At 39.3% G+C, this 27,622-nt stretch overlaps 1 protein-coding gene across 11 annotated transcripts in view; it reads left to right on the forward strand.

Moving 5' to 3' along the window:
* The window catches only part of LOC139776407 (protein abrupt), a 103,075-nt gene that overhangs the window by 46,650 nt on the left and 28,803 nt on the right, over window positions 1–27,622 (forward strand). For 10 of the 11 annotated variants that reach the window (XM_071713018.1, XM_071713017.1, XM_071713014.1 and 7 more), the window contains 4 exons: window positions 9,822–10,046; window positions 10,451–10,651; window positions 10,831–10,996; window positions 11,872–11,931. In XM_071713018.1, the coding sequence (XP_071569119.1) occupies window positions 9,822–10,046; window positions 10,451–10,651; window positions 10,831–10,996; window positions 11,872–11,931 (652 nt within the window). Of the gene's footprint in view, window positions 1–9,821; window positions 10,047–10,450; window positions 10,652–10,830; window positions 10,997–11,871; window positions 11,932–12,814; window positions 14,969–27,622 lie in introns of those variants that run through there. The other variant, XM_071713021.1, reaches the window with a different exon arrangement.

Consider the following 27,622-nt stretch of genomic DNA (forward strand, 5'->3'; position numbering starts at 1 on the left):
GCTGCCGAAATGGACACCGTGCGCGCCGTGAATTTAAAATGCGCGAAAGATCGACCGGGCGCGATAAGCCGCCTAACAGTACGCGCCGAGCTAACTATCAATTATCTCGACGTCGAATAGGTCGGAGGACTTTGGGGGAAGGAACGGGTAAGGTATTCTCTCACGGAGCAATATCTGGACCTTGGACTAAAGTGTTCCGCGATAGTGTGCTCTGATGCATTAAGGATCTGGCACGGCACAACGCGCGGCGGAGATTAATGAGAATGGATGATAATGTGGGTGGACAGATCGTGATTATTTATTGCACGTACGCGGAAGCGCGTTTAGGTTGTTCGAATGAGGTATAACGTTTAAAAGTCGTTGTTCTCCTTTGCGATAATTACCTCCAAGTAGTTCTCTTCATCGCGGACACGCTGAAGAAAAATAGAGAAATTAGGTGAAACGCGAAATGTATCGATAGTTTATCGATACGTCTACACGCCTAGATGCAAAATATCTATGTAGAACCCGATAATTGTGCAGCGACAATTTCTTATTGTTAACAATAGCGTTTTACTGATACGAACATTAGTAAAGCGGTATGTAAAAGTTTTAATGTCGGGCACTTGTTCTGGGCGCGCGACTAGAAAATTCGCAAACCGCGATGCCGGACGCAGATAACGTGAACACCAGACATGTATTATTAATGGATATCTCGATTATAAAAGCGGCCGGCTATTATATATCCGTGCGAACGGTTCTAGGTAACAGGGCTAACAATAAAATTCGCTCCTCGCCGCGGCTTAATATTCCTTGACTTCTCGATGCACTTTGCATCCCGTTCAATCTTCCCCCTCCCACCACATTTGTCCCCTATCTTTTAAAATATCCCGCCCGCTTCGAGTGCGGCATATCTAAATATATCACGTGACTCGTATCGTATCAATTCTAAATAGCAGCACGAACCCGCGAGAGAGAGAGAGAGAGAGAGAGAGAGAGAGAGAGAGAGAGAGAGAGAGAGAGAGAGAGAGAGAGAGAGAGAGAGAGAGAGAGAGAGAGAGAGAGAGAGAGAGAGAGAGAGAGAGAGAGAGAGAGAGAGAGAGAGAGAGAGAGAGACAAGGTCGATAAAAGAGCTGCAAAATGTACCTTCCTCCCTTTCTCCCTCGTTAAAGCCGGTGACGTTCTTTCATTACGTGTGGTCCGTGTGCTCGATTTATTATTGGAACTTCGGAAATCTTCAATACCCGGAGCATTAGTCAAACCTTCGCGTTTAATGCCAGCCCGATTCCAAGTTTGATTTGTCGCTTGATTCAATGCTAATGCGGGCTGAGAGAGTCACAATTACAAGCGCTAAACGCGTGGTGCGAACACGAGCAAACGCGCATTGGATTTTTATGCGCAATTCAGCAGTACTTTGTCTTGTCAGAAGTTATACCGCAGAGTGATAATGTTTCATCCGCTATAGGAAAAGTAACGTTATTAGTTTGGTCAACTCGATGTTTTTTACATATATATAAATTAGACTTCATTCGATGAGAGATTTAACTTCTTTTTATACAAGTGGTAGAGGAATATGAGTTTACATTTCTCTTAAGGCTTTCGCACACGAATCGCCAGAACCATAAACGTAAAACGTAAACGTAAGCTGAAGAACCAATCGGAATATTGCTTTAGGTTTATGTATCCTAGAAGACCGGTTGAAATCCTACTTACTTCTGCTTACGGTCAACTGTATCATCATTTCTATCGTCTATCTTCTAGAATACATACAGCTAAAGCAATATACTGATTGGTTCTTCAGCTTACGTTTACGTTTTACGTTTATGGTTATGGCAATTCGTGTGCGAAAGCCTTTACACCATCCTGACTTAAAAAGCAATATATGTTTTTTTTTCTTTCGGTGGTATCGGAGGAGTAGGTGTTTGTTTGCAGGAATGCATCATATTGTAAATGCAACGTGTTTATCCGTGGGAAGGGTATCCATTAATTCGCGACGGGCTCGCTAGCCGGTATTCTCGTTTTTCGTTAGTGCGCGCGGATGTACTCGCATTACGCTTAATGTCACGCGGCCTAAGCGGCGTATATGCGGCCAGCAAATTATCGCCGGTATATAATTGTGCTGTGTGTGCGACTGTGAGCGTATATGCGCTCCGTCTTTTCTGTCCGAAGCGCGACGCAGCGAAATCAACGTCGTACAGAGAGAGGCGTTATACAGCGCGCCGGCGTATATCTGCGAAATTATACTTCATTTATATTGCCGCTGCACGCAATCTGTGCTGCGTTCTGTTAATAGAAACATGAACAAGTATCTCTTGCGTTACGTTGAAATAGCCAAACAGCGTCCATGTTTGCCCATATAAATAACTTTATATCTGTAATCTATATATATATAAATTTCCGTTCCAACACTAGTAAAGTAATATGTTTATGGCTTGTACAATCGCGAACAATTCACCTGTCCTTTTTGTCGTTTAATTATAAGCAAGTTTCTTAATCATAAGTACCTATATCCACGATTAAAGTGGATTTTTCTTGTAGCGGGGCGTTCGCGTTTGCTCAATTCGAATTTCCTCCTCTTACCGAGGCATCATCTTTTGTGTATGCGCATAATTATGTGGGATTACGCAGAACATCGCCGCGCAGCAACTCCTTTTTTTTTCAATGCTCAACAAAGACGGACGCGCCTCGCCTTTCGGTGTCCTGTTCTCTTTTAGTGCTCGTATAACGAAGCGAAAATGTCGACGCGCGTACCGAGACGCATTATGCTGCATGTATTTTTATCAACGGAAGTGCGTAGTTGTACGTGCGCGCATTCCTGCTGCGGCTGTCTGGAAAAGGCGACGCCTGGAGAAACGCGCGCGATGCACATTTATTGTCTTCTCCCCCTCGCTGTACCGGCAGCATCGGCGTCGCGATCCAGAATCCACGGTGAATCAATATCGGGAAGGTTGATAGCGTCGCGACGGTGACGATTACATCGTTATCTCGCGAGTGAAATATTTCGCAATAGCGTAGCGGCGAACAGTCTATCGGTTAGCATATAGAGGCAATGCTTCATTAATGCCCGATTGGCATAATTGTACAATGGCACTAATGTGCTGTTGTCTGTGATTCAAAGGGAACTATATAACGTGGAAGGGTTGCTTTAAGTCCTTTATAAATCCAAAATTAATTGGATAATAATTTTGAAACAATTTGATGTTGTACAGATTGAAATACTTAGTGTTACAGAGATCAAAGTGCTTTGCATTTTTTTTTTCAGACCTGTTGTTATTTACGTTAGAACTGATAATTCTCGTGTAATAACGAAACAAATATTTGTCAAATAATTTCAATATATAATAATAAAAGTAAACCTAATACATATGTAGGTATATATAAATATATATATGTATATTAATATATGTGACATATATGTATACATATACATATAATGTCAATCTGTGCGTACAATAGATTTACCTTGACACGGATAAAAGATAACAAATCCGCTTAATTCAGTCAACAAAATTTCGATGGATTATCAGTCATGATAGTTGACATCTAATGATTAATCCCGATATCTGTCGCTGTATCTTGTAAATCTAATTGATTGCCGTCGTTACTAGCGCATGTGAATTGATGTCGACAGCGTTGTTAAAAAAAGCAGGAAGTTAGTAACTATGTGCGAGGTTTGATCGATACCCACGCCGCTATTATCCTACGAATTGGCTGGATAATGCGAGGAAAGTTTAATACGTGCGTCAGTGAAACATCAGACATCGAGATAAGCAGATAAGAGAAGCGCAAACGTATATATGTGTGTATGTGGTTACACTCACGTACGTGAATTCCCGCGAAGTAATAGATTCGAATGGGCAGTAACTCGCGATATCAAAACAAACCAATTATTAAAAAGTCCTGAATTATTTAAATGCTAAAACGTTCGAATATTTTAATATTCAAATGCGAAAATTAATTAAAACACATGAATATTCACGAATAATGGGAATTTTTTTTCCGTATTTATAGTAAGCGATTATAACTGTCGTATTACTTATCGCGAAAATAATATTAAAATGGTAAATACTAGTTCTTGAAAATAATAACTGATCGAAATTTTCCTTAAAGAATCAATGTTTTAAGTGACATCGAATATCGACAGTTCCAAAAGTATTAATCATGTATATCAAATATGTAACAAACAATTCGATCCTTGCACTGAAATAATTTTAGCAATTTCGCGCTCGAATGGACACGCGGTAACGTTAATTTCGTATCCGGTAAAAGCTGAATTTCCAACGGGTCGAAGATCCGTTGCACACCATGCGTGCTATTGCGCACACGATGGTATTTTCGATGATCGATGACACGCGCTCCGCCCGGCATATCGATCTTCTGCAAACGAGCGTCGAACCCATCGCTACTTATGCGCATATGTATAGGTATAACGTGATGCCGGCGATATGTTTTGCGAAGCCACGACTGCTAGCGTGCACGCCGCATAACCGGATCAGAAACCATGCAATCGTATCTACTTTTCTACTTATGGTTTAGTTAGGGTGCTTCGCGCGCATGCGATACCGCGATGTATATGGCCGTTGTACGCGATTACGTATCCGACGTTTCGTGACACTTGGCGTTCTTTGTAATGCGCGCACGCTATAAACTGTACAACGACACCCCTGTATATTTCCTTTTGTGCGCAATTTATTGCTATCTTCTCTCGCGTGGAACAATTTGGTGTTTCGTCGAAATACTGGAGCGACGCTTTGTCGTTTTGATATATGTATATAATGAGAAAGCAATTTTTAAGTCAAACACTATCTATACGTACTATTATAAAGAAAGATTATAATTTTCATGAGTTATTTTTACAACGATCGAAGATTTCGCGACAATACTTATTTTAAGAATTGAGATGCATCCGATATCTTATGGATATAATAATTGGAAAGAAAATACTTTTATATTTATTTGTACTTTGGCTTTGCTTAAATTACAAAGTATTCTTTCGTTTACTTACGTTTCTTCTCTAAATAAATCATTTCCCGACTACAAACGCATTAACTCTTGGTGCGAAATACCAAGATTGCTTGTTTTTCTCTCCCGTTCATTACTCCGTTTAATCATGCAAGTCGTGCTAAATAATTTTAATCATAACTCACGGCGTGTTCGTAAACTCTGGAATAGCAATACCGAGTGTGCCTCTGAAAATAGACGCCTGTGTATTACAAATAAAAAAGATATACGGCCCGTTATAATGAATACCGGGAACTCTCTCGAGGAGTTAAGGGCTCTAGCGCGCCGTGCAGTACGTCTTGCGACACGCTCGGGTACAAGTCCGCTCATTTTCTAACAGCGTATCGTTAATCTCCGCCGCCTCCTTCATTGTGTCTCTCACGCATGCCCCCCCCCCCCGTTTATTTCCACTAATCAATTATCGGTACCGCTCGATCACGCGGCCGATTCCTAATCGCCTGCCACGATCTTCCCCGCGCCGCTGCTCTACGGATTTTAGAAAGCGGACGCTCTGGATTCCGCCGCGCGCGATCGCTCACAGGTGGCTGTGTAATTATGGTCGAACGATGCCGGTGATACGCGGAGCACGTTTGATTCGAGGAAAAATCGTGCATGCACGGTGTATGCACGCGGGGACCGTGCGAGGAGCCGTTAATAAGGCTGGCGCAACATTTCCCACGTTACGAGTCATATGAGCCTTGATGCACGAAAAATCAACGACGGAAGCTTACCATCCGACTAGACAAATGAGATAGACTGTAATGATGGCTGGATCGGTATCTTATTTACATTCCCTTTTAGAAAATATTGGCTTTCGCCAAGAGATATAGATTCGATATGTGTACATTGCGTCAAGTGCGCCGATCGAATTCTGAGAATCGATTAAGTAGGTATTGCATATCGGTAAATATTGTACTATCCGTCGGCCATTTTTGATGATTGAGACAAATTGTTCGTTGGACGAAGTGTATACGAGCAATTTACCAATTAGATTTCATTTGATAACAAGCAGCACAACGATGTGGTACTACAATAAGATCTTTGATGACAGGTTGCATCAATATTCTCCGTATAATTCTGTGTATAATTATAATAGAATTAAATGTACGACTTCTTTGGAGACTATACATTTCGCGAGCAAACATCCGAGGCGTAATTAGCAGATATGTCGATGTATCCTTGCATACACAGTAATCGAATAAGTATCGTCCGTTAGGGATTCATGATATATGTATCTTGCAGATCGATACGTATCTCGCAAATTAATCGCAGGCTCTTTGATCATTCGTCTATTTTGCTCTGACGCACACGCGATCATACAATTAATTATTGACCCGTTTTAATCCCGTTAGGTCTAATTAGAGAGGATGGTGTCTCGTCTCAAAGTTGTTAATTGAGTTGGTTAATGCGATAAAGGAGTCCGTAGTGTTCTCATTCTCCTCTCTTCTTGCACCATCCATTGTCTCTCTTCTTCTGCAACTCTGTGTCGCTTTATCTCTTTTCGCTGCGGAATTCTAAAGGTGTGCAGATACCTGCAGACAGTGATTATTTCCACTACTTCAATTATTTGAGTTATTCCCATCAACGAGCTTTCCAGCACCCGATAAAGGTATCGGGGAGAGAGAATCGTATATATGCCGTGCTTAATATTCACAAGACCTCTGAATAAATGCGTTCGTTGAAATTTCGCGAAGATAAACGCTTTTCATCGAGAAACACATTACAAATTCAAAGAAACGTTTATTTATATTTTTTACGCTGAAAATTCAGGCCGATAGATTTTTCATTGGTGAACGTTACCTCCTTGAATTGTAACGCATAAATGTGGTAACAATAATAAAATATTATGACAACGGGATATTCTCGATCGCTCGCAATTAAAATTTCTTTTATTTTGCGTCGTATAATAAGGATCGTTTATATTCAATCGTATAATTATGATTAAAAAGTGCTTTTGTAACTGCGGGATTATTGGTAAAAATATTTCTCTCCTACGCGCCGCGAGAACTGCCCTTCGCCGAGAGATGAATCTCAAATGCATTCGATTGATTAAGTCATGCTTTTGTCGGGATAAAATGCTCGATCAGCGTAGATGTTTTTCTTTTATTGTGAAACGGCTATCGGCATTTAATGAAATATAGTTCTCCAATTACGAAATTGCATTAATTATATTGAGAAAAAAAATTAAATTTTAATTTATTATTTTCTTAAGGTTATTTCTCAACAAAAAAGTTAAACATCAATATGCATATATGTGTATAATCTCATAAAATTTAATCAATATATGTGTTGTTACGCGTCATGAAAATATTTTCCAACGTGTCACAAATTATGCCAATGTATTTTTTCATAATTTATAAAATATGAATATCTTCCTAAGCGCAGTTAAGGTTTTTAATTTAATCTGTTAATATTTTTCTTCAGTCATATATTGTTCTACGCAATAGACGCGCAACTTGCTCTTCCATCTCAAGAACCATTTACCCGATACGTTCCGTTGTATGCAGTCCAATAAATCGAAACGCCGCACCTCGCTGCACCGCGTGCACAGACGTTAAGTCGATACTGGCCAATAATAAATGTCTCTGCACATGGCAGAGTCGAACCTCCGCGCTGCCGTGGGTTTTCACGTACTGACGTTAAATTCGGGGCATCGATAATCGAAGTTGGGATGGTTCTTCGCCGAGGTCGCGGCATTGTACGTCTCCGCGCTCTCGCGGTGCAGCGTGTATATGTGCAGCATCACGTCGTTTCGATATAACTGTGTAGGCAGGCGTACGAGCCGCGCCATCCCAGGAGGTTCATTAATTATAATTAATATCGCTGTCGATAATGGTACTAGCACTTCGTATAATATTGCTATGACGTACGTACATCGCTGTGAAACGCCTCCGCTTTATATGGTCTGCTCTCGCGGTCTTTTCGCGAGAGCAATCGTGACCGATGCCGTTACATCGATGTAACACCGAGAACACATTGCGTCCATATTATGAAAATATGCCTCCATTTATCTAGAAGTTAACAATACAACCGTTGTTTTAATTATTGTATATAGATTTATTAAACAACAGATTTGAATCACGATAAATAAATGATTAATTAATGGCGAAAAATAAGAAGGATATATTTTTGACAAATTATACCGTGGTAATTTTTTTCCGTCAGCTATGCACGTAATTATTAAATGATACAATATTCTATATATAAACGGTGCATTATGCAATATATAAACACTGCATAATGGAATAGGTATACATTTTCATGTAGAGGCAAAACGATAACTCTAAATGTTCAACTTTGCTTGTTGAGGATCAATTGTCATCGTCTAACGATCTCGAAGATTGTTCAGTATTAAGAGTTAATTCGCTGGTCTGACAGGTGTAAGAATTGATGCCCAAGGTATACGGGAACATCCCGACGTAGATTGAGTATCGATCATCATACGCGTCGTGGTTATAAATTGTCGTTACGAATCAATTGGCTGTCGAGCGTGACTGTTCGTGGATGCAATTAACCGTCGGCGAAAAGCGATTTCACTCGGTCAATCTACTGATGAGAAAGGTGAGGAGGTATCTGGGACACTCTTGGCAATAAGGATGTCATCTCGTTTTAGAATTTTTGCAGTTACCAAGACCGAGGTGATATTTTCGCAGATCAAGTGTTTAAAGTATCACTTGAGTCGAATGAAAAACAATAATGTAACCATTTCAAATCAATTATGTTTTTCATGCGTGAGTCTAAATACTGTAAATAAAGATTAGAGAGATTATAATTTAGCGTATACATACATAGTGATGCTCTGTCTCGTAATTTTTAATTTTTTAAGTCATTCCGTTGCGTATATTTGTAGAAAAAATTGGCGATTTATGTGCGCTTAAACGTACAAATCGGTGCAGCGATGCACTAAGATGGAGGGTAGCTCCGACGTGGATTAAACGACGTTGATTATGTGCATCTCGGTTGTAAATCGTTACAAATTAATCGTCAGATCCCCCTGCCGTGTCGATCGATGGATGGGATTAAGCGCTTTGCAAGAGGGATCGATTTGCCGAGCATCGATCAGAGAATCCTCGTACACCTCTTAACCTTTAGCCGATGTTGAATCGTTTAGTTACTCTCCTCTTTTTGCACGATGGATATCTAAGTGCGTATATGGTTTGCTGAATTTCAGTACACGTGAGAATCATTCTGTTCTGTGCACACACAGAGGAGGGCGAAAGAAAGGGGAGGTGGTATTCGTTACCGTCAAACCTTTTGACCTCTCGCTGATAGAGGATCGATGTATCTCTCTTGGAGTTTCCGATCTCCTCACGTATGAATCTACGATTAGAAAAATCGCGCGCTTCCCGATGGATCGATTACCTTGATCGATCGAGCGTTAGAGCGCATACTTTTTTTTTTGTAATTGCCACGCTACGTATATAAAATCACTGTACTAATGGCTGCCCGGGATAGCTGATAATTAATAGCCGCGATTAATTTGACACTGGTATCTTATATCAAATCTCGTTGAATCAGCGCTGCGTGGTTCGTCGGTTCGATTGAATGGATAATATTAAGCAGTGTTGTACGACTGAAATAGTCTGAATTGAACGAGTTACACACGCATGCTACCTTACAATAATTTTACGTTTTGCGAGCTAAAATAATTTTCTGTAACAAAGTAACAATGTTATGCGATTCCAGATATAATTATCAGAAATATAGGATTCATATTTAAATAACGTAAATAATATTCTGTCATTTCACGTTAGGATACTTCATTATTTGAGTGTTTTCCATTGCGTTATTATAATTATGAAAATGTGAATTCGAAGGAAATGTGTTAATTTTTGGTGCAGGCAAATCCATGTCCTCATCCAATTGTAATCCTGAAGGACGTAGCATCGTCGGACATGGAGTCCTTGCTGCGTTTCATGTATCACGGGGAAGTGCACGTGGGTCAAGAGCAGCTACCTGCCTTCCTGAAGACGGCTCAGATGCTTCAAGTGCGAGGTTTGGCGGACGTTAATAGCGGCGCCACGAAAATTCCGTCGTCGTCGGCCGGCAACAACGGTAGCGCACCTGTAAGTTGTCCCCGCGGCAGTTTAATATGGAAGTTGGAAAATTAATTATACGAATTATACGGCTGGTTTCGAACTTTTAATTAATTTAGCCTTAATTAAAACGAATTTTAATTAATGTGCTTTTAACACTACGCCGTCGCCGCTACCGCGTGACAGGCGGAATCCCCGGCTAGAATTTCCTGCTTCGTCCTTCAGCTTTTAATTTCACGACTTATAATAGACGTTAGACAAATATTACGAGAAAGTTTTAATAATGGATGAGTATCCGGAGTTTCGCTGATTATACATATAATTAGATTATTGAATGTAATATATTAATTGAAACTGAATTATTAAGAGTGATTGCGTTACCTTTTTCCATGGATGCTGTACTATCGTCCGTATATTGTTTTTGATTTGGTCAGGCGACCCCGCGTAATTGGCAGGATAACGGAAGAGGGGATCTCAATGAAAGCGAGTCGAGCCCACCGGAAAAGCGAGCGAGAAGTTACAGTCCGCCAATGGGTAACCATGTCGAACCAAAGTCGGATCTTCAGGAATCCTTGTTAGGTCAGGCACTCGAAGGTGGTCCCACGATACACACGACATCCACAAACAATATACAGGTGAGCAAGAATTACGTATAGGTCAGAATAGGCAGCAATAATTGTGTCTATTAAATAAATGTATTTTCGCGTAAAATTGTAAATTTAAGTTTTGCAAAACTAATGATTGTCACTGCAGTGATTACAGCTATCTTTTTACTTAGAATTCATGAATGTAGGAATATTCTGTTTATTTTCAGGCACAGTCGACTGGCGAGGACTCGAATTCTATGTCGGAAAACGAGGAAGATATTTCGAACCACGGCAGCATCCTGAACGCAGTGAAGACCGAGCCGAGTGACATTCTAAATGACTCTTTAGAACACCATCGAAACAGCTTCCCCACAGCATTGTTGAGTCTTCAAGGTAATTATTTGGCTATTAAACTTGAAATTCTCACGTTGAATTTTGTAAAACATTTTATACTTGACAGACTATATTGTTTTTGCTTTGTCTATGATTAATTTAATAATAAATATTCCGACAGAAATAAGTAGACTATTGATCTGTTTGAAAAATATGTTTTATATCGATAATTGCTTATAAATAACAGCCACTTCGTTATTTATAAGGGTAGGGTTGAATTTACGATGGACCAAAGAAATCCCAGTTTTGTCGAAAGGATGCAAATTAGTTTTTTAATTAATGGCACATTTAATTACTAATTACATTTGTAATTAATTATTAATTCCTCGTCCAGTTACTAATTACTTTCGTAATTAGCAATTAGCCCGACTTAATTACTAATTATGGCTTCAATTAAAATTAATTAATGAATAATTACAATTATTTCTATTTGTGTACATAATTTCATTGTATTCTTTGACTTATGAAAATGTGTTAACATGAATCTATTATTAAATGTAATAAACTAACATATTATTAACATAATTTGATTTCGTTTACCTGTTCTATAGTCAATTGAGCGATATAAATCTCATGATTTATATTTATATTTACCGTGAAACAGTAGTTGACTTCGTTAATGCATACCACGTGTACTGCATATTGTTAAATATTAAACAATTTATTTAAAAAAAAAAATACTTTGAATACATTCACGACAACTAAAGTAATAAATGTTACACTTCTAATCTTTTCCGTTCAAATATAATATATTAATAGTTGCTTTTTTCTTCTTATTTAATAATATTAAAAATTTTTAAATCATAACCTCTTATATGTATAATGTCTGTTATGTGTCTAAAATTGATCTAATTGGTTTTATTTATAAATTACAGGCATGAACATGCCAGGACCCTCCGGTATGCATCAGGTAGCCAATCAGGATGCAAATTACGGTAAGTTTATCAAATCAACGATTTGATTTCATCTTTTTAAACATTCTTAAAGCCCAGACTAGTATCCTTCCGTCGTTTCCCAAGACTCTGATCTCTCGTTGTTGCGTTGAATGCATGAAACTCTCGTACCTCTCACAACCCTTGCATCCCCTGTCAGCTACCCCTCTTATCACACGGTGAGCAGCAACGTATTACGGAGTCGCATCTCAACGGCTCTTCTATGATTTTCATTATTATGGCGTATCTTATACATGGCGAAGATATAAGTCCCTTTATAGTAACTATCATGCAATTAGTTTTCTATTCAGAAACGAGTTTTACATTGTATCTTCGTCATTGTCTTTGTCTGCGGTGTGAGGCTCATTTTCGACGTCACTTATTATCTTGAAAAATTGTGCAAGTGTGAAATTGATTCGCGTCGCTACTTGCAATACCAACAAAATTTTCAGGATCAGGAGAGTCGAGTTGTAAATTTAAAATTATCTCTATGATTATCTAAAATAATCTTAATTATGCGTGTATATCAATATAGTGATCTTACTTAGTCGCAATTTGAATAAGAATTGGAAACAAATCGCGATATGGGAAGATAATGAAGAAGAGACGAATAATAGGGCGCACAGGAGCGCCAGGAATGATTAAGGGTCGCCATTAACTCGCACGATACCAAGGATCGAATTCAATCCTAGGTTTAGGGAGAGGGGAGGGTACGAAAATTATCGAGGGCAAGTTGTCTTTAATAAAACCTGGAAATACACTTTCAGAAAAGAGAAAGTTGAAAAATGCATAAGAAGGGGCTGCGGGAGGCAAAAAAGAGCGATTGAATAGTGTTTAAGGGATCGTACGAGGTTGGCTGAGGACTGACATTGGCTGGTGGTTCCAGGGCGGTGGCAGCCCTCTGGAGGAGACGGTTCAAGCTCGAGTTCCGGTTGGCTGCCGGGAACATCCTCCACGAAGAACGAGCACGCCGGGTCTGGAACCTACCAGAGCGACGGAGGTCACAACTCGAAACAGGATCTCTCGGCCCTGCTTCAGCATCATCACCACCAGCATCATCACCACCATGCCACCAGCCAACAGTCGTCGCAGCAACACACCCTCGATGCCCTCAACTCCCTCAATAATCTAAACAGTGAGCAACTTACGATAATGCATCAGAAATTGCAGAACAATCTCCAAAATCTCCAGCAGAGCACCAAGAGCGAGCAACTGAATCTGATGCTGCAGTCTTGCGCGAAGGAGAGCATCAAGATCGAGAGCATGGCGATACTCCATCAACAATCTCACAGGCGGTATCATCAGCAATTGGAGAACGCCAACAACGGCGGTAAACCCAAGTGTCCCGAATGCGGCAAGATATACTCGAACAATTCCAATCTGAAGCAGCACATCGTTAACGTTCACACTGTGCAGACCGAGTACATCTCGTGTCACGTGTGCAACAAGCAGTTCAAGACCAAGCAGTACTTGCAGATTCATCTACTTTCCATGCATGGCATCAGAAAGCGAAAGACCTACCCTCTCTATCATCCGGTGCGCATGCAGACGCAACAGCAATCCTCGCAGTCTGCCCCGCAAGTTTCCACGAGCCAGCAATCTCAACAATAATATTCCGCGGCTGACAGAGGACAAGCAGCAATCTGGAAATTAATCGAAGATGGCTCGCGATTTACATATATGCGCGCGAAAGATGATTCGGAATCATTCGCTGATGCCTCATAATTTGTGATCTCTTTGTGAAGACTTTTGACAGACGTTTTTTATAGTGATGAATTCGTTGTTATTGCGCTTATGAAGAAATCAAATGTGAAAAACGCGCTGCGCAGATAACAATGTGTTTGTGCGCAGATAACAATGTGTTTTCAGCGGAAGTGAGTTGACGCGAATGATATCATGATCACAGATGTAATGTATATATATTCTTTTCTGTGAGATGCGCTGGAGGAAGGTGCGTAGATTTGACATAGTCTTTAATCAACTTTTTGATAATTCTCGATATCGATCAAAGATGTTTGCCTTTTTTTTGTAATGGCGTATACAAGTATACAATTTAATAAGACTGCATAAAGTAGTATTTTATATTTTGTTAGTTCCGAGATCATTTCATAATTAATTTATTTTAGCTAATGGAGATAAGTTATGACGAAGAGTTTTTACTCTGATTTGCATCATTATTTGAATTTTTATTACTATGTTCTTGCGGATGAAGAAACTATACATTGCAAGTTTTTTTGTTTTCTTACGAGTTTATTTACATGGGAAAAACTTAATAAATTAATCCTGGCTTATTTATATGAAAGCAATGAGTAATTTAAATTTTATAATTTAATGACAAACCGATCTGATTTCTTATATATGTGTTGTACTTCTCCATATTTTATAATATACTTAATATCTTCGGTATTACATTGAATGTACTTAATCCGGAGAGTTATAAATTTACATTTACATGTATGTTATTCCGAAGTATTAGTTATTAATAACATTTCGAATGATTTGATAGCACATTTGGCCTCCCTCTCAGCGCATCAACGGTGGTTAAATTTGACCCTGAATATGCGTCGAAAAGGCCGCACCTTAAGCGATCGAAACTCACATTCGTAGGTATTCGGTTTTTATTAGAGTTCGGATAAGGGTGCGGAGGTGTCGATAGGTAAGGCGGAGGCGAAAGAGGGTGCTGGTACGAGAATTGGCCGACCTATTTTCGTCCCATACCGCAGTGCGCAGTTCACCCTTCGCATTGACGATAAGCAGGCCTCCTCGATTGGTCGGAAGAGGAAGAACGGGGGAGAGTGTGTGAGAGAGACAAAGCTAGAAAAAGCTCCGCGAGAGAACTTTCTTTATCGCGATATAACTAGTGCGATAAGTAAGGCGGTATGACCAATCCTGTTTTTTGAAAAGCAGGCTTGCGTCGTGAAGCCACCCTCTCATGGTATATTCTTTTGTGAAATCGTCTGCCTTTATGGAAGAGCTGAGCGGAATGAAGGATTACGCAGAAATGGGTGGAAAAGCCGGGGATACGGATTCTCACCTTCAAGAGCTATTGTTATTAATTTCTTGCATCGCTTCTTTTCTGTGGGAAAAAGCTTTCGAATTTTTATATATATGAAGCATCGATGAGGCTTGAATTCTAGATGTGTGTATATATATTTATATATACATATATGTGTATATATATATATATATATATATATATATATACACACACACATTGCTTATTGCTATTTGTATATAGATAGCATTAAAAGAAGACAATCGATTCTTAAGGATCCTGATATTTTCATTTTGACACTTGCATGAATAGAATTGTACAATGTTATTTTGCATAATTATCGGAAATGGCGGTACACCAGCTGCAATCTCACGGCAGCAATCTGTCGTAATTGGCATGACTGATGTACACAATATTAACCACGAGATTTCCCCCGTTCATCATTACGTCAATTTATCTTATAGAAAAAAAAAAATGAAAATGAGCAATCAAGCTATTCGTATACTTCACAATTTTGCCCATTTCTCGTCGACGAGAAATGAAAATCGGCAAACACTTTCGTGAAAAATCCAGAATCAATTGGCGCAGCATCACTTCGCCTCTCGTGATGTATATGGGGAGCATGTACATGTACGTGTGTCACGCACGCTATCGTACGCAATATTACGAGGGAGAAAGAGATAGGGTACGTCGTATTGATCTCGAGGATTCAACAAACAGCACCTAGTACCTCCCGCTCGTTCCTCTCTAACTCTATCTTGCTGCTCCACCCCCGTGCCAATCCCAACCCTCACCCTCCCGTTCCCTCTTTCCTTCGCCGATACCTCTCCCTGTCTCTCATCGTGTTCCATACCATTCGATTCGCCCTCGCGTATATAGGGTTTGATGAGGGCAAGCAACCCTGCTCGGACGATAATCGCAATTCCATTGTCGGGCTTTCGATCGCCGTCGGTCTCGTCTCGACAATAATTCGCGTAAGGACCCGTCTCCTTCCGGACTTTCTACGATGGAGAAATGAGATCGGCGAGTCGCGTTGGAGGATAATATTTAGAAAAATAAATGGCGACCGTTTTCTTTCATTACATTGTAATTTTGAATATCACATGCAGCACAGAGTACTACAGAAACTGACAGTAACGCTAAGAGCGAATGTTTTCTGAATTTTCTGAACTTTGTTAAATGGACAAGTGTTAAAATGCTAGACAGTTTCTTTTCTTTTTTTTATATATATAATTGAAAAACGGGATATATTAAACATTTACATTTAACAGATAAAAACATGTATTATCTCGCTTTGAATTTTGAGTACTGATTATTTTCACATATCTTCCACGGAATGTGAAGCATTCCGAGGAAATATTAAATTAACCAGAAAAACCGTTTCGACTCATCGATCCGGCGACGCTTGTTAACAACACGGAGTGTCTGTCTCGGGTTAGCAGATTGCCGATTTCCGCGCAGACGGGCGAGCGAGCGAACGAGCGTGCGAGCGAGCAAGAGAAAGTTCGCTGGGACACGCGATAGTCGGGCCTATGACCAACGACCACGCGATCCCACAGTCGCCCGCGTTTATCCTCGTTGCGAACCCCTGACAAAACAAACCCCGCCGCCGGCTTATCCAATTCCGCGGTATTTCCACGAATTTCTTCCATCCCGTGCCTCGTGCCAACCCCTGACGCTCGCGCAGCCCCCACGTAAATGGAGGCAGAGCTTCGCATTTGTTCTCAACAACCGCCCGGCTACCTCCCTCTCCGTCTCCTTATCCGCGCGCACGTTCTTCTTACTCGAGCCGAGCCGCTTTTCTCCCCTTTCCACCCTCGCTTTGACGGTCTCCTTATTTCGTGCCATCGGCGTAAAGCTTCATCGCCTACAAGTGCGGCCTCGTCTAAAAGCACTCACCGGTACTCCACTCGGCGCGGGTGCGGTCGAGGGATGGGATTCACTTCCGTTTCAGAACGTGTGGTAACCCAGTGACACGAGGCACGGGAGAAAACGATAGGATAGGATAGGATTAGCTGCGAGACTGCGCAGCCACCCGCATGACTCTCCTGGCTATGATTGATGATTGTCATTTACGAGTACTTTCGGTTACTTTGGAGATGCGATAGTTCCTGAAGTCTTAAGCTGAAACCTTGTGAAGGTTTCGGTTGAATGATACTTTAGTAGGAGCAGTTTTTTTTTCTTTCCAAGTCTCATTTGTTTCTTCTTTTTTCTTATTGATGAATCGCAAGTGCCAATCCCTGCTGAAAACCCGAACTGAGAATAAATCGTGCAATTTATCTGTCCTATTAATTTCACGACACAATAATTAAAAAATGGATTAATAATGTAATTTTACTTAATAATTTTTTCAAAAATTTATAAGGATTATAAAGATTCTGGTTTGGTAAATTATTGAATATCGATTGAATCACAGATAGCATCAGTAAACTTATTTCAAGCAAACTGTAGCATCTGCTAAGATTAGATAGCTCTAGGCTATGATGTTTTTTTTTTTCGGAGTTGCACGAATCACCGAAACGTATTTCTCCCACGTCTCGTCTGTTCTTCCAAATCTATGATATTTTTCCAAGTTGGTTTCTATGCGGTTCTTCTATAACTTATGGAAAAACTGCTATTATCCATAGCGATCAACCATGATATAACGCACGATTCTATATAAAGACACTATTGACTAGATTAAATTCTTATTTGAAATGAAGTAAAGTGAAAGAAAAGAAGATCGATTTTGCAATTTTTAATTCGATGAAATATTATTCAATCTTTCTAATTAAGTTTTATCGATTTTTTCGAAATATTATTATTTTAATTTTCCTATATTCTAATTATAATTAATACTTAAAAATTTCTTTTAATGTTTAGTGTATTTATTTAAAAAATTAATATAAAATCGTTTAGATATAATCTTGTTTGGATACTTATAATATAATTCAATCAAAACGTATGTCGTGAAAATTAGATTTAAAAAATTTCAAGGAATTTATTTTGACCTCTGATTTAAAAGTTTTACGAACATACATTTCCTTCTTGACTGTGTGACATCGGAGACAATTACGCGTATCATTCCGGCCACCGAAATTACGTGTCAACGTGACTTATGTTCTTTTTGCGCCGGTCCCGATCTCTCGCGTTAGATTCTAGCAGCCTACTACAGATCCATGTTTTCTACTGCAAGGTTGATTCTCGATCGCGCACTCTCAGCAGATTAGAGCCATCTATCACCCGGATCCGATCCAGATAGCTTCGTTTCGACCGAGCCTGGTCAGATTCTTATCATGCTGACGAGTTTCCCTTAGGAAAACGTGGCTTTGCCCACGTTTGACTACCGTTGCTCGACATTCTGCGCGATATTTTTCAGTGTGAAAGAGAGAAAGCTCACGAATAGATTTCAATATGGCAAAAACGAGCACGTAGCGATCGCGTGAGTGCGCATACATGGTTGCTCATCGGCGATCTTGTTTGCGTCGGCATTGTGTGCGCGTACCCAACTACCCAGGGAGTGCGGAATATCCGCAGCACGTGAATGAAGGGAAGTAGGGAAAGATTCCTCTTCGTCTTCTTCTTTCTTAATCTTTGCTGACCGCCCGTATCCCCCAGATGTCCGTTCAAATCTTGATTTTTCTCAGAGTATCCGGGAGGAAAAGAAAACTCGATTACCTGAAGTTTAATGTTAAGAAGAAGATTGAAATAGATATCGAAATACATCACGTTCTTTTTTAATATAATAAGTTTTCACGTATTATACAGTGTGTGAACATAAATATTTATGTTAGTATATTCTCCTAGATAAATTTTTTCAATATTTGAATTATTTATTAATTTCAGTTTGTACTGATACTGTGATTTTATTAAAAGAATAGTTAAGTTTAATCTTTCGTATTATAGGCTTTATTTAAGCATTTTTTTATATTAAACTTATCGATATTCTAAAAGTAAATGCAATCGATTTCTCTCTACTATCATTAACAATTCTCCGGACAAATATAGCGCTTAAGCTCAGTCAATATTACTCTAACACTCAAGAAAATGAGGAGACTTTGCGTTGTAAAGATTGGAAAGATTCTAAAATGGAGATCGATGGCGTGATCAGGTTATCCCAATCGAGCTGTTCGAATCGCAGGTTGGAAAACAAAGATCAGTTGGAAAAAGAAAAGATCCGGAAATGAAACGAGATTGGATGTAATGGCCCACTTCGGGAGTGGCGATGCCATCAGATATATTCCAGGGGAGTTAGGGCCAGGCAGATAGGACTTGTAGGTGGTCTACACGTGGCTTAGAAGGCGCAAAACATCGCTGGAGGACATCGCGGGAAAGATAAAAATGAGGTTCTTGCGCGATAAGCGGAGCAACGAGACAAATGCACAGTGTCACGTTGAACTGTTTATGTCTCTCCTGGTTTCCGCCGCCGTTTTTTTTTTCTATCTGTCTGCCCTTCCTTCATCCGACCTTGTTCCACCGACCATTTCGTCTCTTGCCTCTTTAATGTCTCGTACGCCCCTTTTCTTCGCCTTCATTCTCGTGAGATCCACGTGCTGCCATCGCGCGCGAGACGACTTGGGTCGCGCCAAGGGTGGTTCATCGTACTTTATTGCATCCTCCGGACAAATGACGATTGCAATTCCCTCTCAGAACTTGCCGCATTAGTCTCCGCGACACCGTTTGCTGATCAGCTAATTTTCAGGTGTAGGACACGTGTTTTTAGTAATTTAAACACATTATGATATGAAATTATTCGCGAAGCATGAACAACGCGAGTTATGTCAGAAAATCGTAGAGATGTAAAATATATTCGCGAGAATTTTTTGTAAAATTTTAATTTTCGAGCTCAATTAGTTTACAAAATAGTTTCAGAAAATATCAGGAATTTAGCGGATTGATAAAAGAAGAACAAATAATAGGGAAAAACATGGCGCGCACTTGGCTTTACATTTCCGTCGTGCGTCGAAATTTGTCGTTGCGAATACTCGGCTTTAATTTCCCTGGTCTATCGATTCTCGTCGACATGAGCGAAAAACGAGAACGCATTTCACGGACGTTACAACAGAGTGGCAAACGTGGCGCGGCATGACAAAAAAAAATTACCTCCGAAATCCATTTAATGCAATAAAAACGGTGGACATCAAAGGCGAAATCTCATTAACGAGGAAAAGCGCAAATATGCTTTTATCTGGAAAAAAAGCGCGAGCTCTTAAACAAATTGACAATAATAAATAGATATTCAAAAAATAATGCCTGCGTTGATTAAGGGAGATAAATGGCGTTATAGTTACGATGAATATAGTTCCTCAACTTTTTTTTTACACAATTCAAAATTTAAATGATAAAAGGATAGTAAATAAAATGGCTAATACGGTTGATGAAGAATTAAATAAATCACGTGATGTAAAGTATTTAATTCGCTTTTCCATGTGACGTCATGTTGCGTCTCGCTAATTTAAACTCGGAATGCATCATCATTCTAATCGTAACGCAAAATTATCGTATTTCTTCCCAATCTACAAACGTTCTTTCTGTTTGAGACGCAAAAGTTATGGCCGATTGTGCCGACTAAAACGGCTCTGTTCCTGACATCCGCTAACTTTCGTGGGGAAAACAAAAAACGGGAACCGTGAAGAACGAACTCCGAAAGCTAGCAACTTGTCCATTTTCTGATGCCGGCGGCGCTCTTGCTGCCGAGATTCAATCAAACTTGCAAAGCTTTCGAGCGCTCGGCCGCCGAACTCTCGTTTCCGGATTACTCGCGAGTAAACAGCGACTACACGGCCTCCACAGCATGCGACGTCGGGTGTCGATAAGAAGACGCCGAGGAAGAAGGCGCGGATGCCCGAACGCGGCGCGGCGGTATACTTGTCTATATACCCCCGCTTGGGGTACATTCTCTCTCTCTCTCGGAGGAGAGTTTGCGGAGGGAAAGTTAGCGGACGGAGGGAGGGATAGAGTGATGTGGACTAAGGGTGGAGTACTGTGGAAAATCAATGTGGTCATAGAAGAAAAGCGGGTGGGAGAGAGAGATAGATAGGAACCGAGGACAAGGATCCTTTATGTCGGGTCACGTCTTTAATATACCTCGCGTGGGCGGCGGTGCGGCTGCGGCAGCGGGGTTTAATCAATCTTCACGGCGATGCCGCACGGATGCTGCATCCGTGAGAAACGTGCGGCACTAAGACTTCGATTAAGACCGATTGCGACGGAAGTTTACGGGGAGAAACGCGAGAATGTACCTGCCTGAACAATTGTCATGGCAGCAAAAGATTTTTATTTATCCTTGCAATGGACACACCATTCTAAGAAACTCACGGATGACAAATTACTTTACTTTTTGTACTTTGTAGTATAGTATTTATGATTCATGACCGTGACGAATGACGACATTTTCTTCGGTACAAAGCATTGCACAATTTTCTGTTTTTTTTTTAACGCCATTATAGTTATTCAATTGTGTATTTTTTACCCTGAGCTTTCTAATATAAGTTATTGTTCTTTTCTTCCCTTTGCCGGATTTTTTTCCCCGCTGCGTTTCATTATTTATTTCTTTGTTACAAAAAAACTTCTTACGAACGAGAATCTGTACATTTATGCTAAATAGATTAATGAGTTTCTCTTTTTTGTGAATTTGCTGTCCGTGAAATTTTTTGTTACTTTCGGCATGTCAGTTCTCCGACCTTTAAAAGTAGGGATAATTTCGTAGAAGTGGAAAGACCAATTTTTTTCAAAGATATGAAAGTAAAGATTTATTTTACTTACTACAAATTTTACTTATCAATTAAAAAAGAATCTTAGATTAGAAATTTCTTGGATTTGTTACAATTAATTGTAAGAAATAGCGATTATTTATACATTAACATCTGCGATTTAACTCTCCTCCGTCTCATTATCTTTTTTTCCTTTTTTTAATTCAATTTTTATCTTTATAATGTTGATCTTGAAAATAATTTTAATTAAATTTCTTTCATTATTAATCTAATCTTCTTGAATTATTAATTTTAAGCTTATCGACGACTATATAATCTTTTAGAATTGTTCATAATTTTTTTGGCTAAATAATGACCTGGAACATACTTATAAAATAAATAGATTTTTACTATTTTAAAACAGAAAGGTAATTTAAAGCAAAACACAAATCTTTAAGCCGTCTACCCAATAAATGTTACATCAAAAATATCGTCAATTGCCAAAAGATCATCTGTTATACCAGTAAACGATACGTCCGTCAGTCGGGAGAGCAAGCATTTCGCGAAAGTGCGAGATCCGCGTGAAAGAGCGAGGGGAAAGAGGGAGAAAGAGAGGAAATCAGGCTAAGGAGGCCAGGGACGAGAGAAGCGAAATGAGAGTCAGAACAGTCGGAGGTAGAGAGGGTATATAGGGGAGGTGCGAGAGAAGGAGTGACAGAGAGAAAAACACAGAGGCCGCGCTTTCCCCCGAGGGTCCTGGGATCGATCCCTGTGCAATTTCCCGCACATGTCCGCATTGATCTGCCCTCACTTGCCCCTGGTACCCACCCCTCAGCACTCAACCACCACCACCACCGCCGCCGCCGCCGCCGCCGTCGCCACCGCCGCCACCACCGCCGCGCCGCTGTCAACCACCCTAAGCTTCTTCGGTGGTACCTCCGATCACCAAAACGCCCACCCCTAACCCTCGGTCTTCTCCCTTCACTGCTCCCTTCGCGGACCAAAGTCATTTCAACTACGTCAATTCACCCTCTACTTTTTTTCTTAACGTGTCCGAGTTTCACGCACCCGCGGCTTAACGCACGCATGTCACGCGCGCTACACAGATATCATTCCCTTTGAGAGTCTCCGATATCGTTCTTTTTACGAGTTCGACAGGGATATAGATAATCATTACACATTTGTAGACATACGTAGCTTCTTCTGAAATGATTAATGCGCACATATTATAAATAATATTTTTTTAATGCCTCTTTCGAATGCTTTTTTATGCTTTAAAATAATACTTACCGAGAGCTTCTCTTGAATTACGAACTTTGAAGACCTTCCCATTCTGTTTTATATTTTGTTTTAATATCAATTTTTTACAAACCGTTTTGTTTTATATGTTTTTCGGTATGTTCTATTTTCTTTTGAAGCGTTTGCAACATTCTGTTGTCTCACGCAATCTTGGTTGGCAATCTCCTAAGGCAAAATTCACTCCAAATACGTAAATCTGTCCTTTATTTCTTTCTAATGTGCCTGGAACGTGCGCACTCACGTCTTGACACACGCGCGTCACGCACAGCAATATCCACCCCCTTCAATGTCTTCCAATACTCTTTCTTACCCTTCCTCCGTACCTCCTTTATCCGTGCAATTCCGTATCACGTATTTGCTTCGATCTCCTATTGTCTTAAATATATCTTTCTTCTGACATATAATCTTTCTAAAAATACGAGATCCCATTAGTTATTTTATAAATGTGTCCATAAGTTGTAGAAACATTTTATTGCATTTTATTGCATTTACTTTTAAATTAAGCTTCGAAAAGCTTCGAAAAGAAGTTATTAAAATATTTGCCATATCTTAAGGAGTATAAAAACAATATCCTTTTACATATATTCGAAGAAAGCTTGTAAATTTAATACAGGAATTTTTTTTACGTAATGTAATTATTAGAAATCTTTTATTGTGTTCATTGTCCAATTCAAAACAGCAGATCTTATCTCTCGCTGAAGGAATAAGTTTTTACTTCAGCTATCTTTACTTCAGCCGATCTTGTCTTCTCTCACTTTATGTCTCTATAGTTCCGTATTTTCCGTTATTGCCGCCATTGCTAAGCAATCTCAGTTTCATCCAGGCGGCTCCAGCCATCCGGTTGCTTCGTTCTAACTCTCCCCTTTACAAATCCAACGCGTCAGGACGAAAGTCGTTTTAACTATACAGCACAGCTTCCCTTCCGTTTCACTTCCTTAAATGTACTTTTTCGTACACGTGCGTCACACGCACAATGCGTTGTATCCCGATAGTTGGGAAAAACTTTCGACAGAGGACACGGTTTTTCAATTCTAGAAAAGTGACTCATCTTATTGTCTCGTCCCACGAACTTCTCTTCTCAGGAACAACTTTATAGGGCAAAGGCAAATTATTTTTTCGTGTTGCGTTAGAAACTCAAACATGAGATGTGACATCTTTAAAAAAATTTGATTGAATTTATTTATATAATTAAAATGTTCATTATAAGGCATATCTTACGTTAAGCCTTTACAGGCTGCGATACATGGGCTTCGGACCATGCTACAGATTAATTATTATAATATTAAGACAAATCTTGATCTTACATTTTATTTTGAACTAATACGTTTAAATTAATCAATCTAGTGTATTATAAAATCAAGTTCAGTCGTAAAAAATAACTTGACAAATATGATTGAATATAGATAGATTAATTTGAAAAATTAAGGGGATTTAGAAACCGCTATTAATAACAACGACAATTAAATATATGTAAAAATTCAAATTTTTTTACTTTGTCTTAAGATACGTGTTATTAGGCTAAACGTTAATTAAACTTGACTGCAAAGAGATCGGATACGGGTGCCAAGGTCAGAGACTTAAATGCCTCGATCAATTATTACGGGAGCCATGTAGTTCATGCAATACGAAACGCTACGCCCTTTACATCCCTGCTTCGCACGCGAGCAAATGAGCGAAAAGGCGAAAGTTAAATAAAAGTAACCTCATCGCAATGCGCGGTATATTTTTTTTTCCTATTTCCGAAGGAGTAGAAAACTCAAATTGCGTTGAGGGGAAGAGGCAACTACGCCGGCTATCTAAATTAAACTTTTCTACCCCTTCAGACTCTTTTCCTCTCGCTCGACGACTGCCATATATCAAACTACCTGTCATAAACCTAAGCCTTAAACCGTGCCGAATGCTGAGGTAACCAATCGTTAACAAAGCTACCACCGGAAGCCAGGTGTGATCACAGTTCTATTGAAGGTAGCAAAGCATTAAGCTGAACGTGTATATTGGTGGATATCGAAATTTTTGAGAAAGTTCCTTTGAGTGCTACCGATTTTTCTCTCCCTCGAAAAATTGTTGATAAACAATAAATATATTTTTGAAACTGTTTATAAGAACTTATTTATAATTTAGAAAGAGAGAGCAAGAATAAACAATTTATATAAAATATACAGTTCGAAAAGTTCCATGTACGCGAAAAGCATCAAGATTTAAATTCCATTCTTGATTAGTTTCCGCGCGAAAGCGCTGTGGAAAATTGCTGATGGTTGTTTCGCGCTCTGCCGCCGCAACATCGAATCGGATTTCGGTGTAGCACATCAAGGCTCGTTTCTCATTTCGGTAGTACTTCCAGGAATAGAAATTGCACCGCCGCATATCGATCCCTGTCTATATCTCCGCGTCTTTACCCTCAACGGGGATCGACGTTTTCGAGTTGCTCGCCCCTGCGGTAACGCGAGGCAGACGCGGAAGGACTTTCCCGGAAACCCGAAGACATCGATCTTCGGGCTCCCTTCGGCCAATCAGCGTGCTGACTGCTTCTCGAGAAGCAGGTCCTCGTTAATGCAGCGCAATTCGTCGGAGCGACGCCGCTAATGGACTGGCGCAATCATCCTGGCTGGCTACCGAATCTCCCTTCCTGCCGACAACATTGATATCCTTTTCCCCGCGCTTTACGTTTCTTCATCTTACTTGAAGTTTTTCGCAAAAATCTTGACGTTCGTCCGATCGCCGTATCATCTTTCCCTATTTTATTTTCTCTCCTAGGCAAAGGGTCTTAGACTCTCTTCAGTCATCTTTAGTCGTTTTCTCAGATGCTCGTGACGCCATAGAGTATTTGTAGCTGTAAAGCGATGTGAGAGTTGGCTAGTTTGATGGTAATTGTGATGTTCAAGTAATGATCTTTGATAGTGCTTAGAATAATTAGACAAATAGTCAGGATTACTGATATTATATGCGTTATAAGTAATATGTCTTTAATATGTTATTGAATACATAAATCTTGAATTATTTGTAAATGCGTTAGGAAATTTCTATGACTTTAATTACGTATTAAATATTTCATAATTTCTTTAAATATTTTTTTATAATTTTTATTATTTTATTATAGAGTAATTAGAAAAATTATGATTCACCTTAGGCATTCTATTTTGCAATAAAACAAAATTAAGTCTTTGGTATAATTATAATATTTAATGAACAATTAATTTTATAAAAGTTAATAATAATAATAATGGATTCCAATTTTGCCTTCTTATAAGATCTTTTAAATTAATGCAATTAAACTTTTGCAATTAAACTAGGCAAATTTAGAGATGTACATTCACATCTTCTCTCTTAATAAAATTAAAATATTATCTCTTATTTTACTCGCTTTAAAATCAGCTTAAGCGAGGAAAAGAGTTAATTCTTATTTCTCCAGCTGTCCCGCGGAACTTCTTACATTTTCTCCCGAGGTAATTCCGTTTTGGAATTTCTCGAAGAAAATCGCGTCCCTTCGTTTATTTTCTCAAAATCTCTTAGCATCTTTTTCTATTTTCACGGTTTTTCGTCATTCTAGCTCTCCTTTCCGGTCTTTTAATTTCTTCCTCCCCTTTCTCTCGCCTATCCCTCCGTATTTTGTCTTTTCGCTCATCGTTCTTTTCCGCACCCCACAGCCGTCTTCCCATCATTCTCTTCCGACCGATCGGCTCGGAGGTTGGCTGTAATCGGACGAACACGTACACCTTTCACTCTGATCGATCGAACCTGAAGTTTTAAGATTCCCTGACTGATCACCATCTTACCTGAATATATTTTACGCTTGAAAAAAAAAAATAATTATGTGATGAAAATGCTTTGAATCTAACGAGATCCTAATTGGAAACTTTGCAAATAACTAAGTTGAGTATTTAACGATATTTGTTGAAACAGAAATGCGGACTCCTGTGAGTTTTATAATTTATGATTCGTGGGATTGCAAAATTTGTAGACTAAAACTTAAATCTAGATCGAATTATTGAACATTTATTTAAGATATAATTAAGTTTCGAATATTTTAATAAAAATATTGAATAATGGTTTTGAGATTATTACGTACTTTTAATCATGTATTTCCGCGGAATATAATCGGACTTCGTGTGAACATTCTGTCGTGTGATAAAAGAGGAAAATGGGAAGAGAAAAGACCCGAGCTTAATGCTCTAGAAGCGATATGACCTTAATTCCACCCGAATTCTGGTGTAGCCCGATTGATATATAAATCATCGTGGAATACGGTTTCCCGCGATTCGCGTTATATATATACGGCTCTGTAACTCTAATAAATTGGTTTGTCATCCACCATAAATCAGCAAGTAGTTACATACTGCGATCCTCTTTTACACGATGTTCATAGGTTTAGTCGACGAAAGTTAATTTCGAAAATAGGATGCTCCACAGTTACATAAATATTATTAATCAAATTTCGGCTCAAAAATGTTATTTCTGCTGACGCGCTGAAAAATATGTTCCGTTAATTTTTTTTAATTAAATGTGTTTTTGGTACAGAAACAGAATTTTATCCGTTCAATGAACGTTACGGCAACGGTTGTCTTTTTTTTACTGAAATTCCATCATCCTAAGTTTACAATAATTTTCAAAAATATACATGAAGCTTATTCTAGCAAAAATATTATATAGTCACTTATATCGTTATTAAATCATTAATCATTAACAATAAAAAAAACCTTCGAAATATGATAGGTGTAGCGTAGGTGGGGAT

Source organism: Temnothorax nylanderi, unplaced genomic scaffold (assembly GCF_030848795.1).
Source record: "Temnothorax nylanderi isolate EJ_2023f unplaced genomic scaffold, tnyl_v1.0 TNYL_tig0119_pilon, whole genome shotgun sequence".
Lineage (NCBI taxonomy): Eukaryota > Metazoa > Arthropoda > Insecta > Hymenoptera > Formicidae > Temnothorax > Temnothorax nylanderi.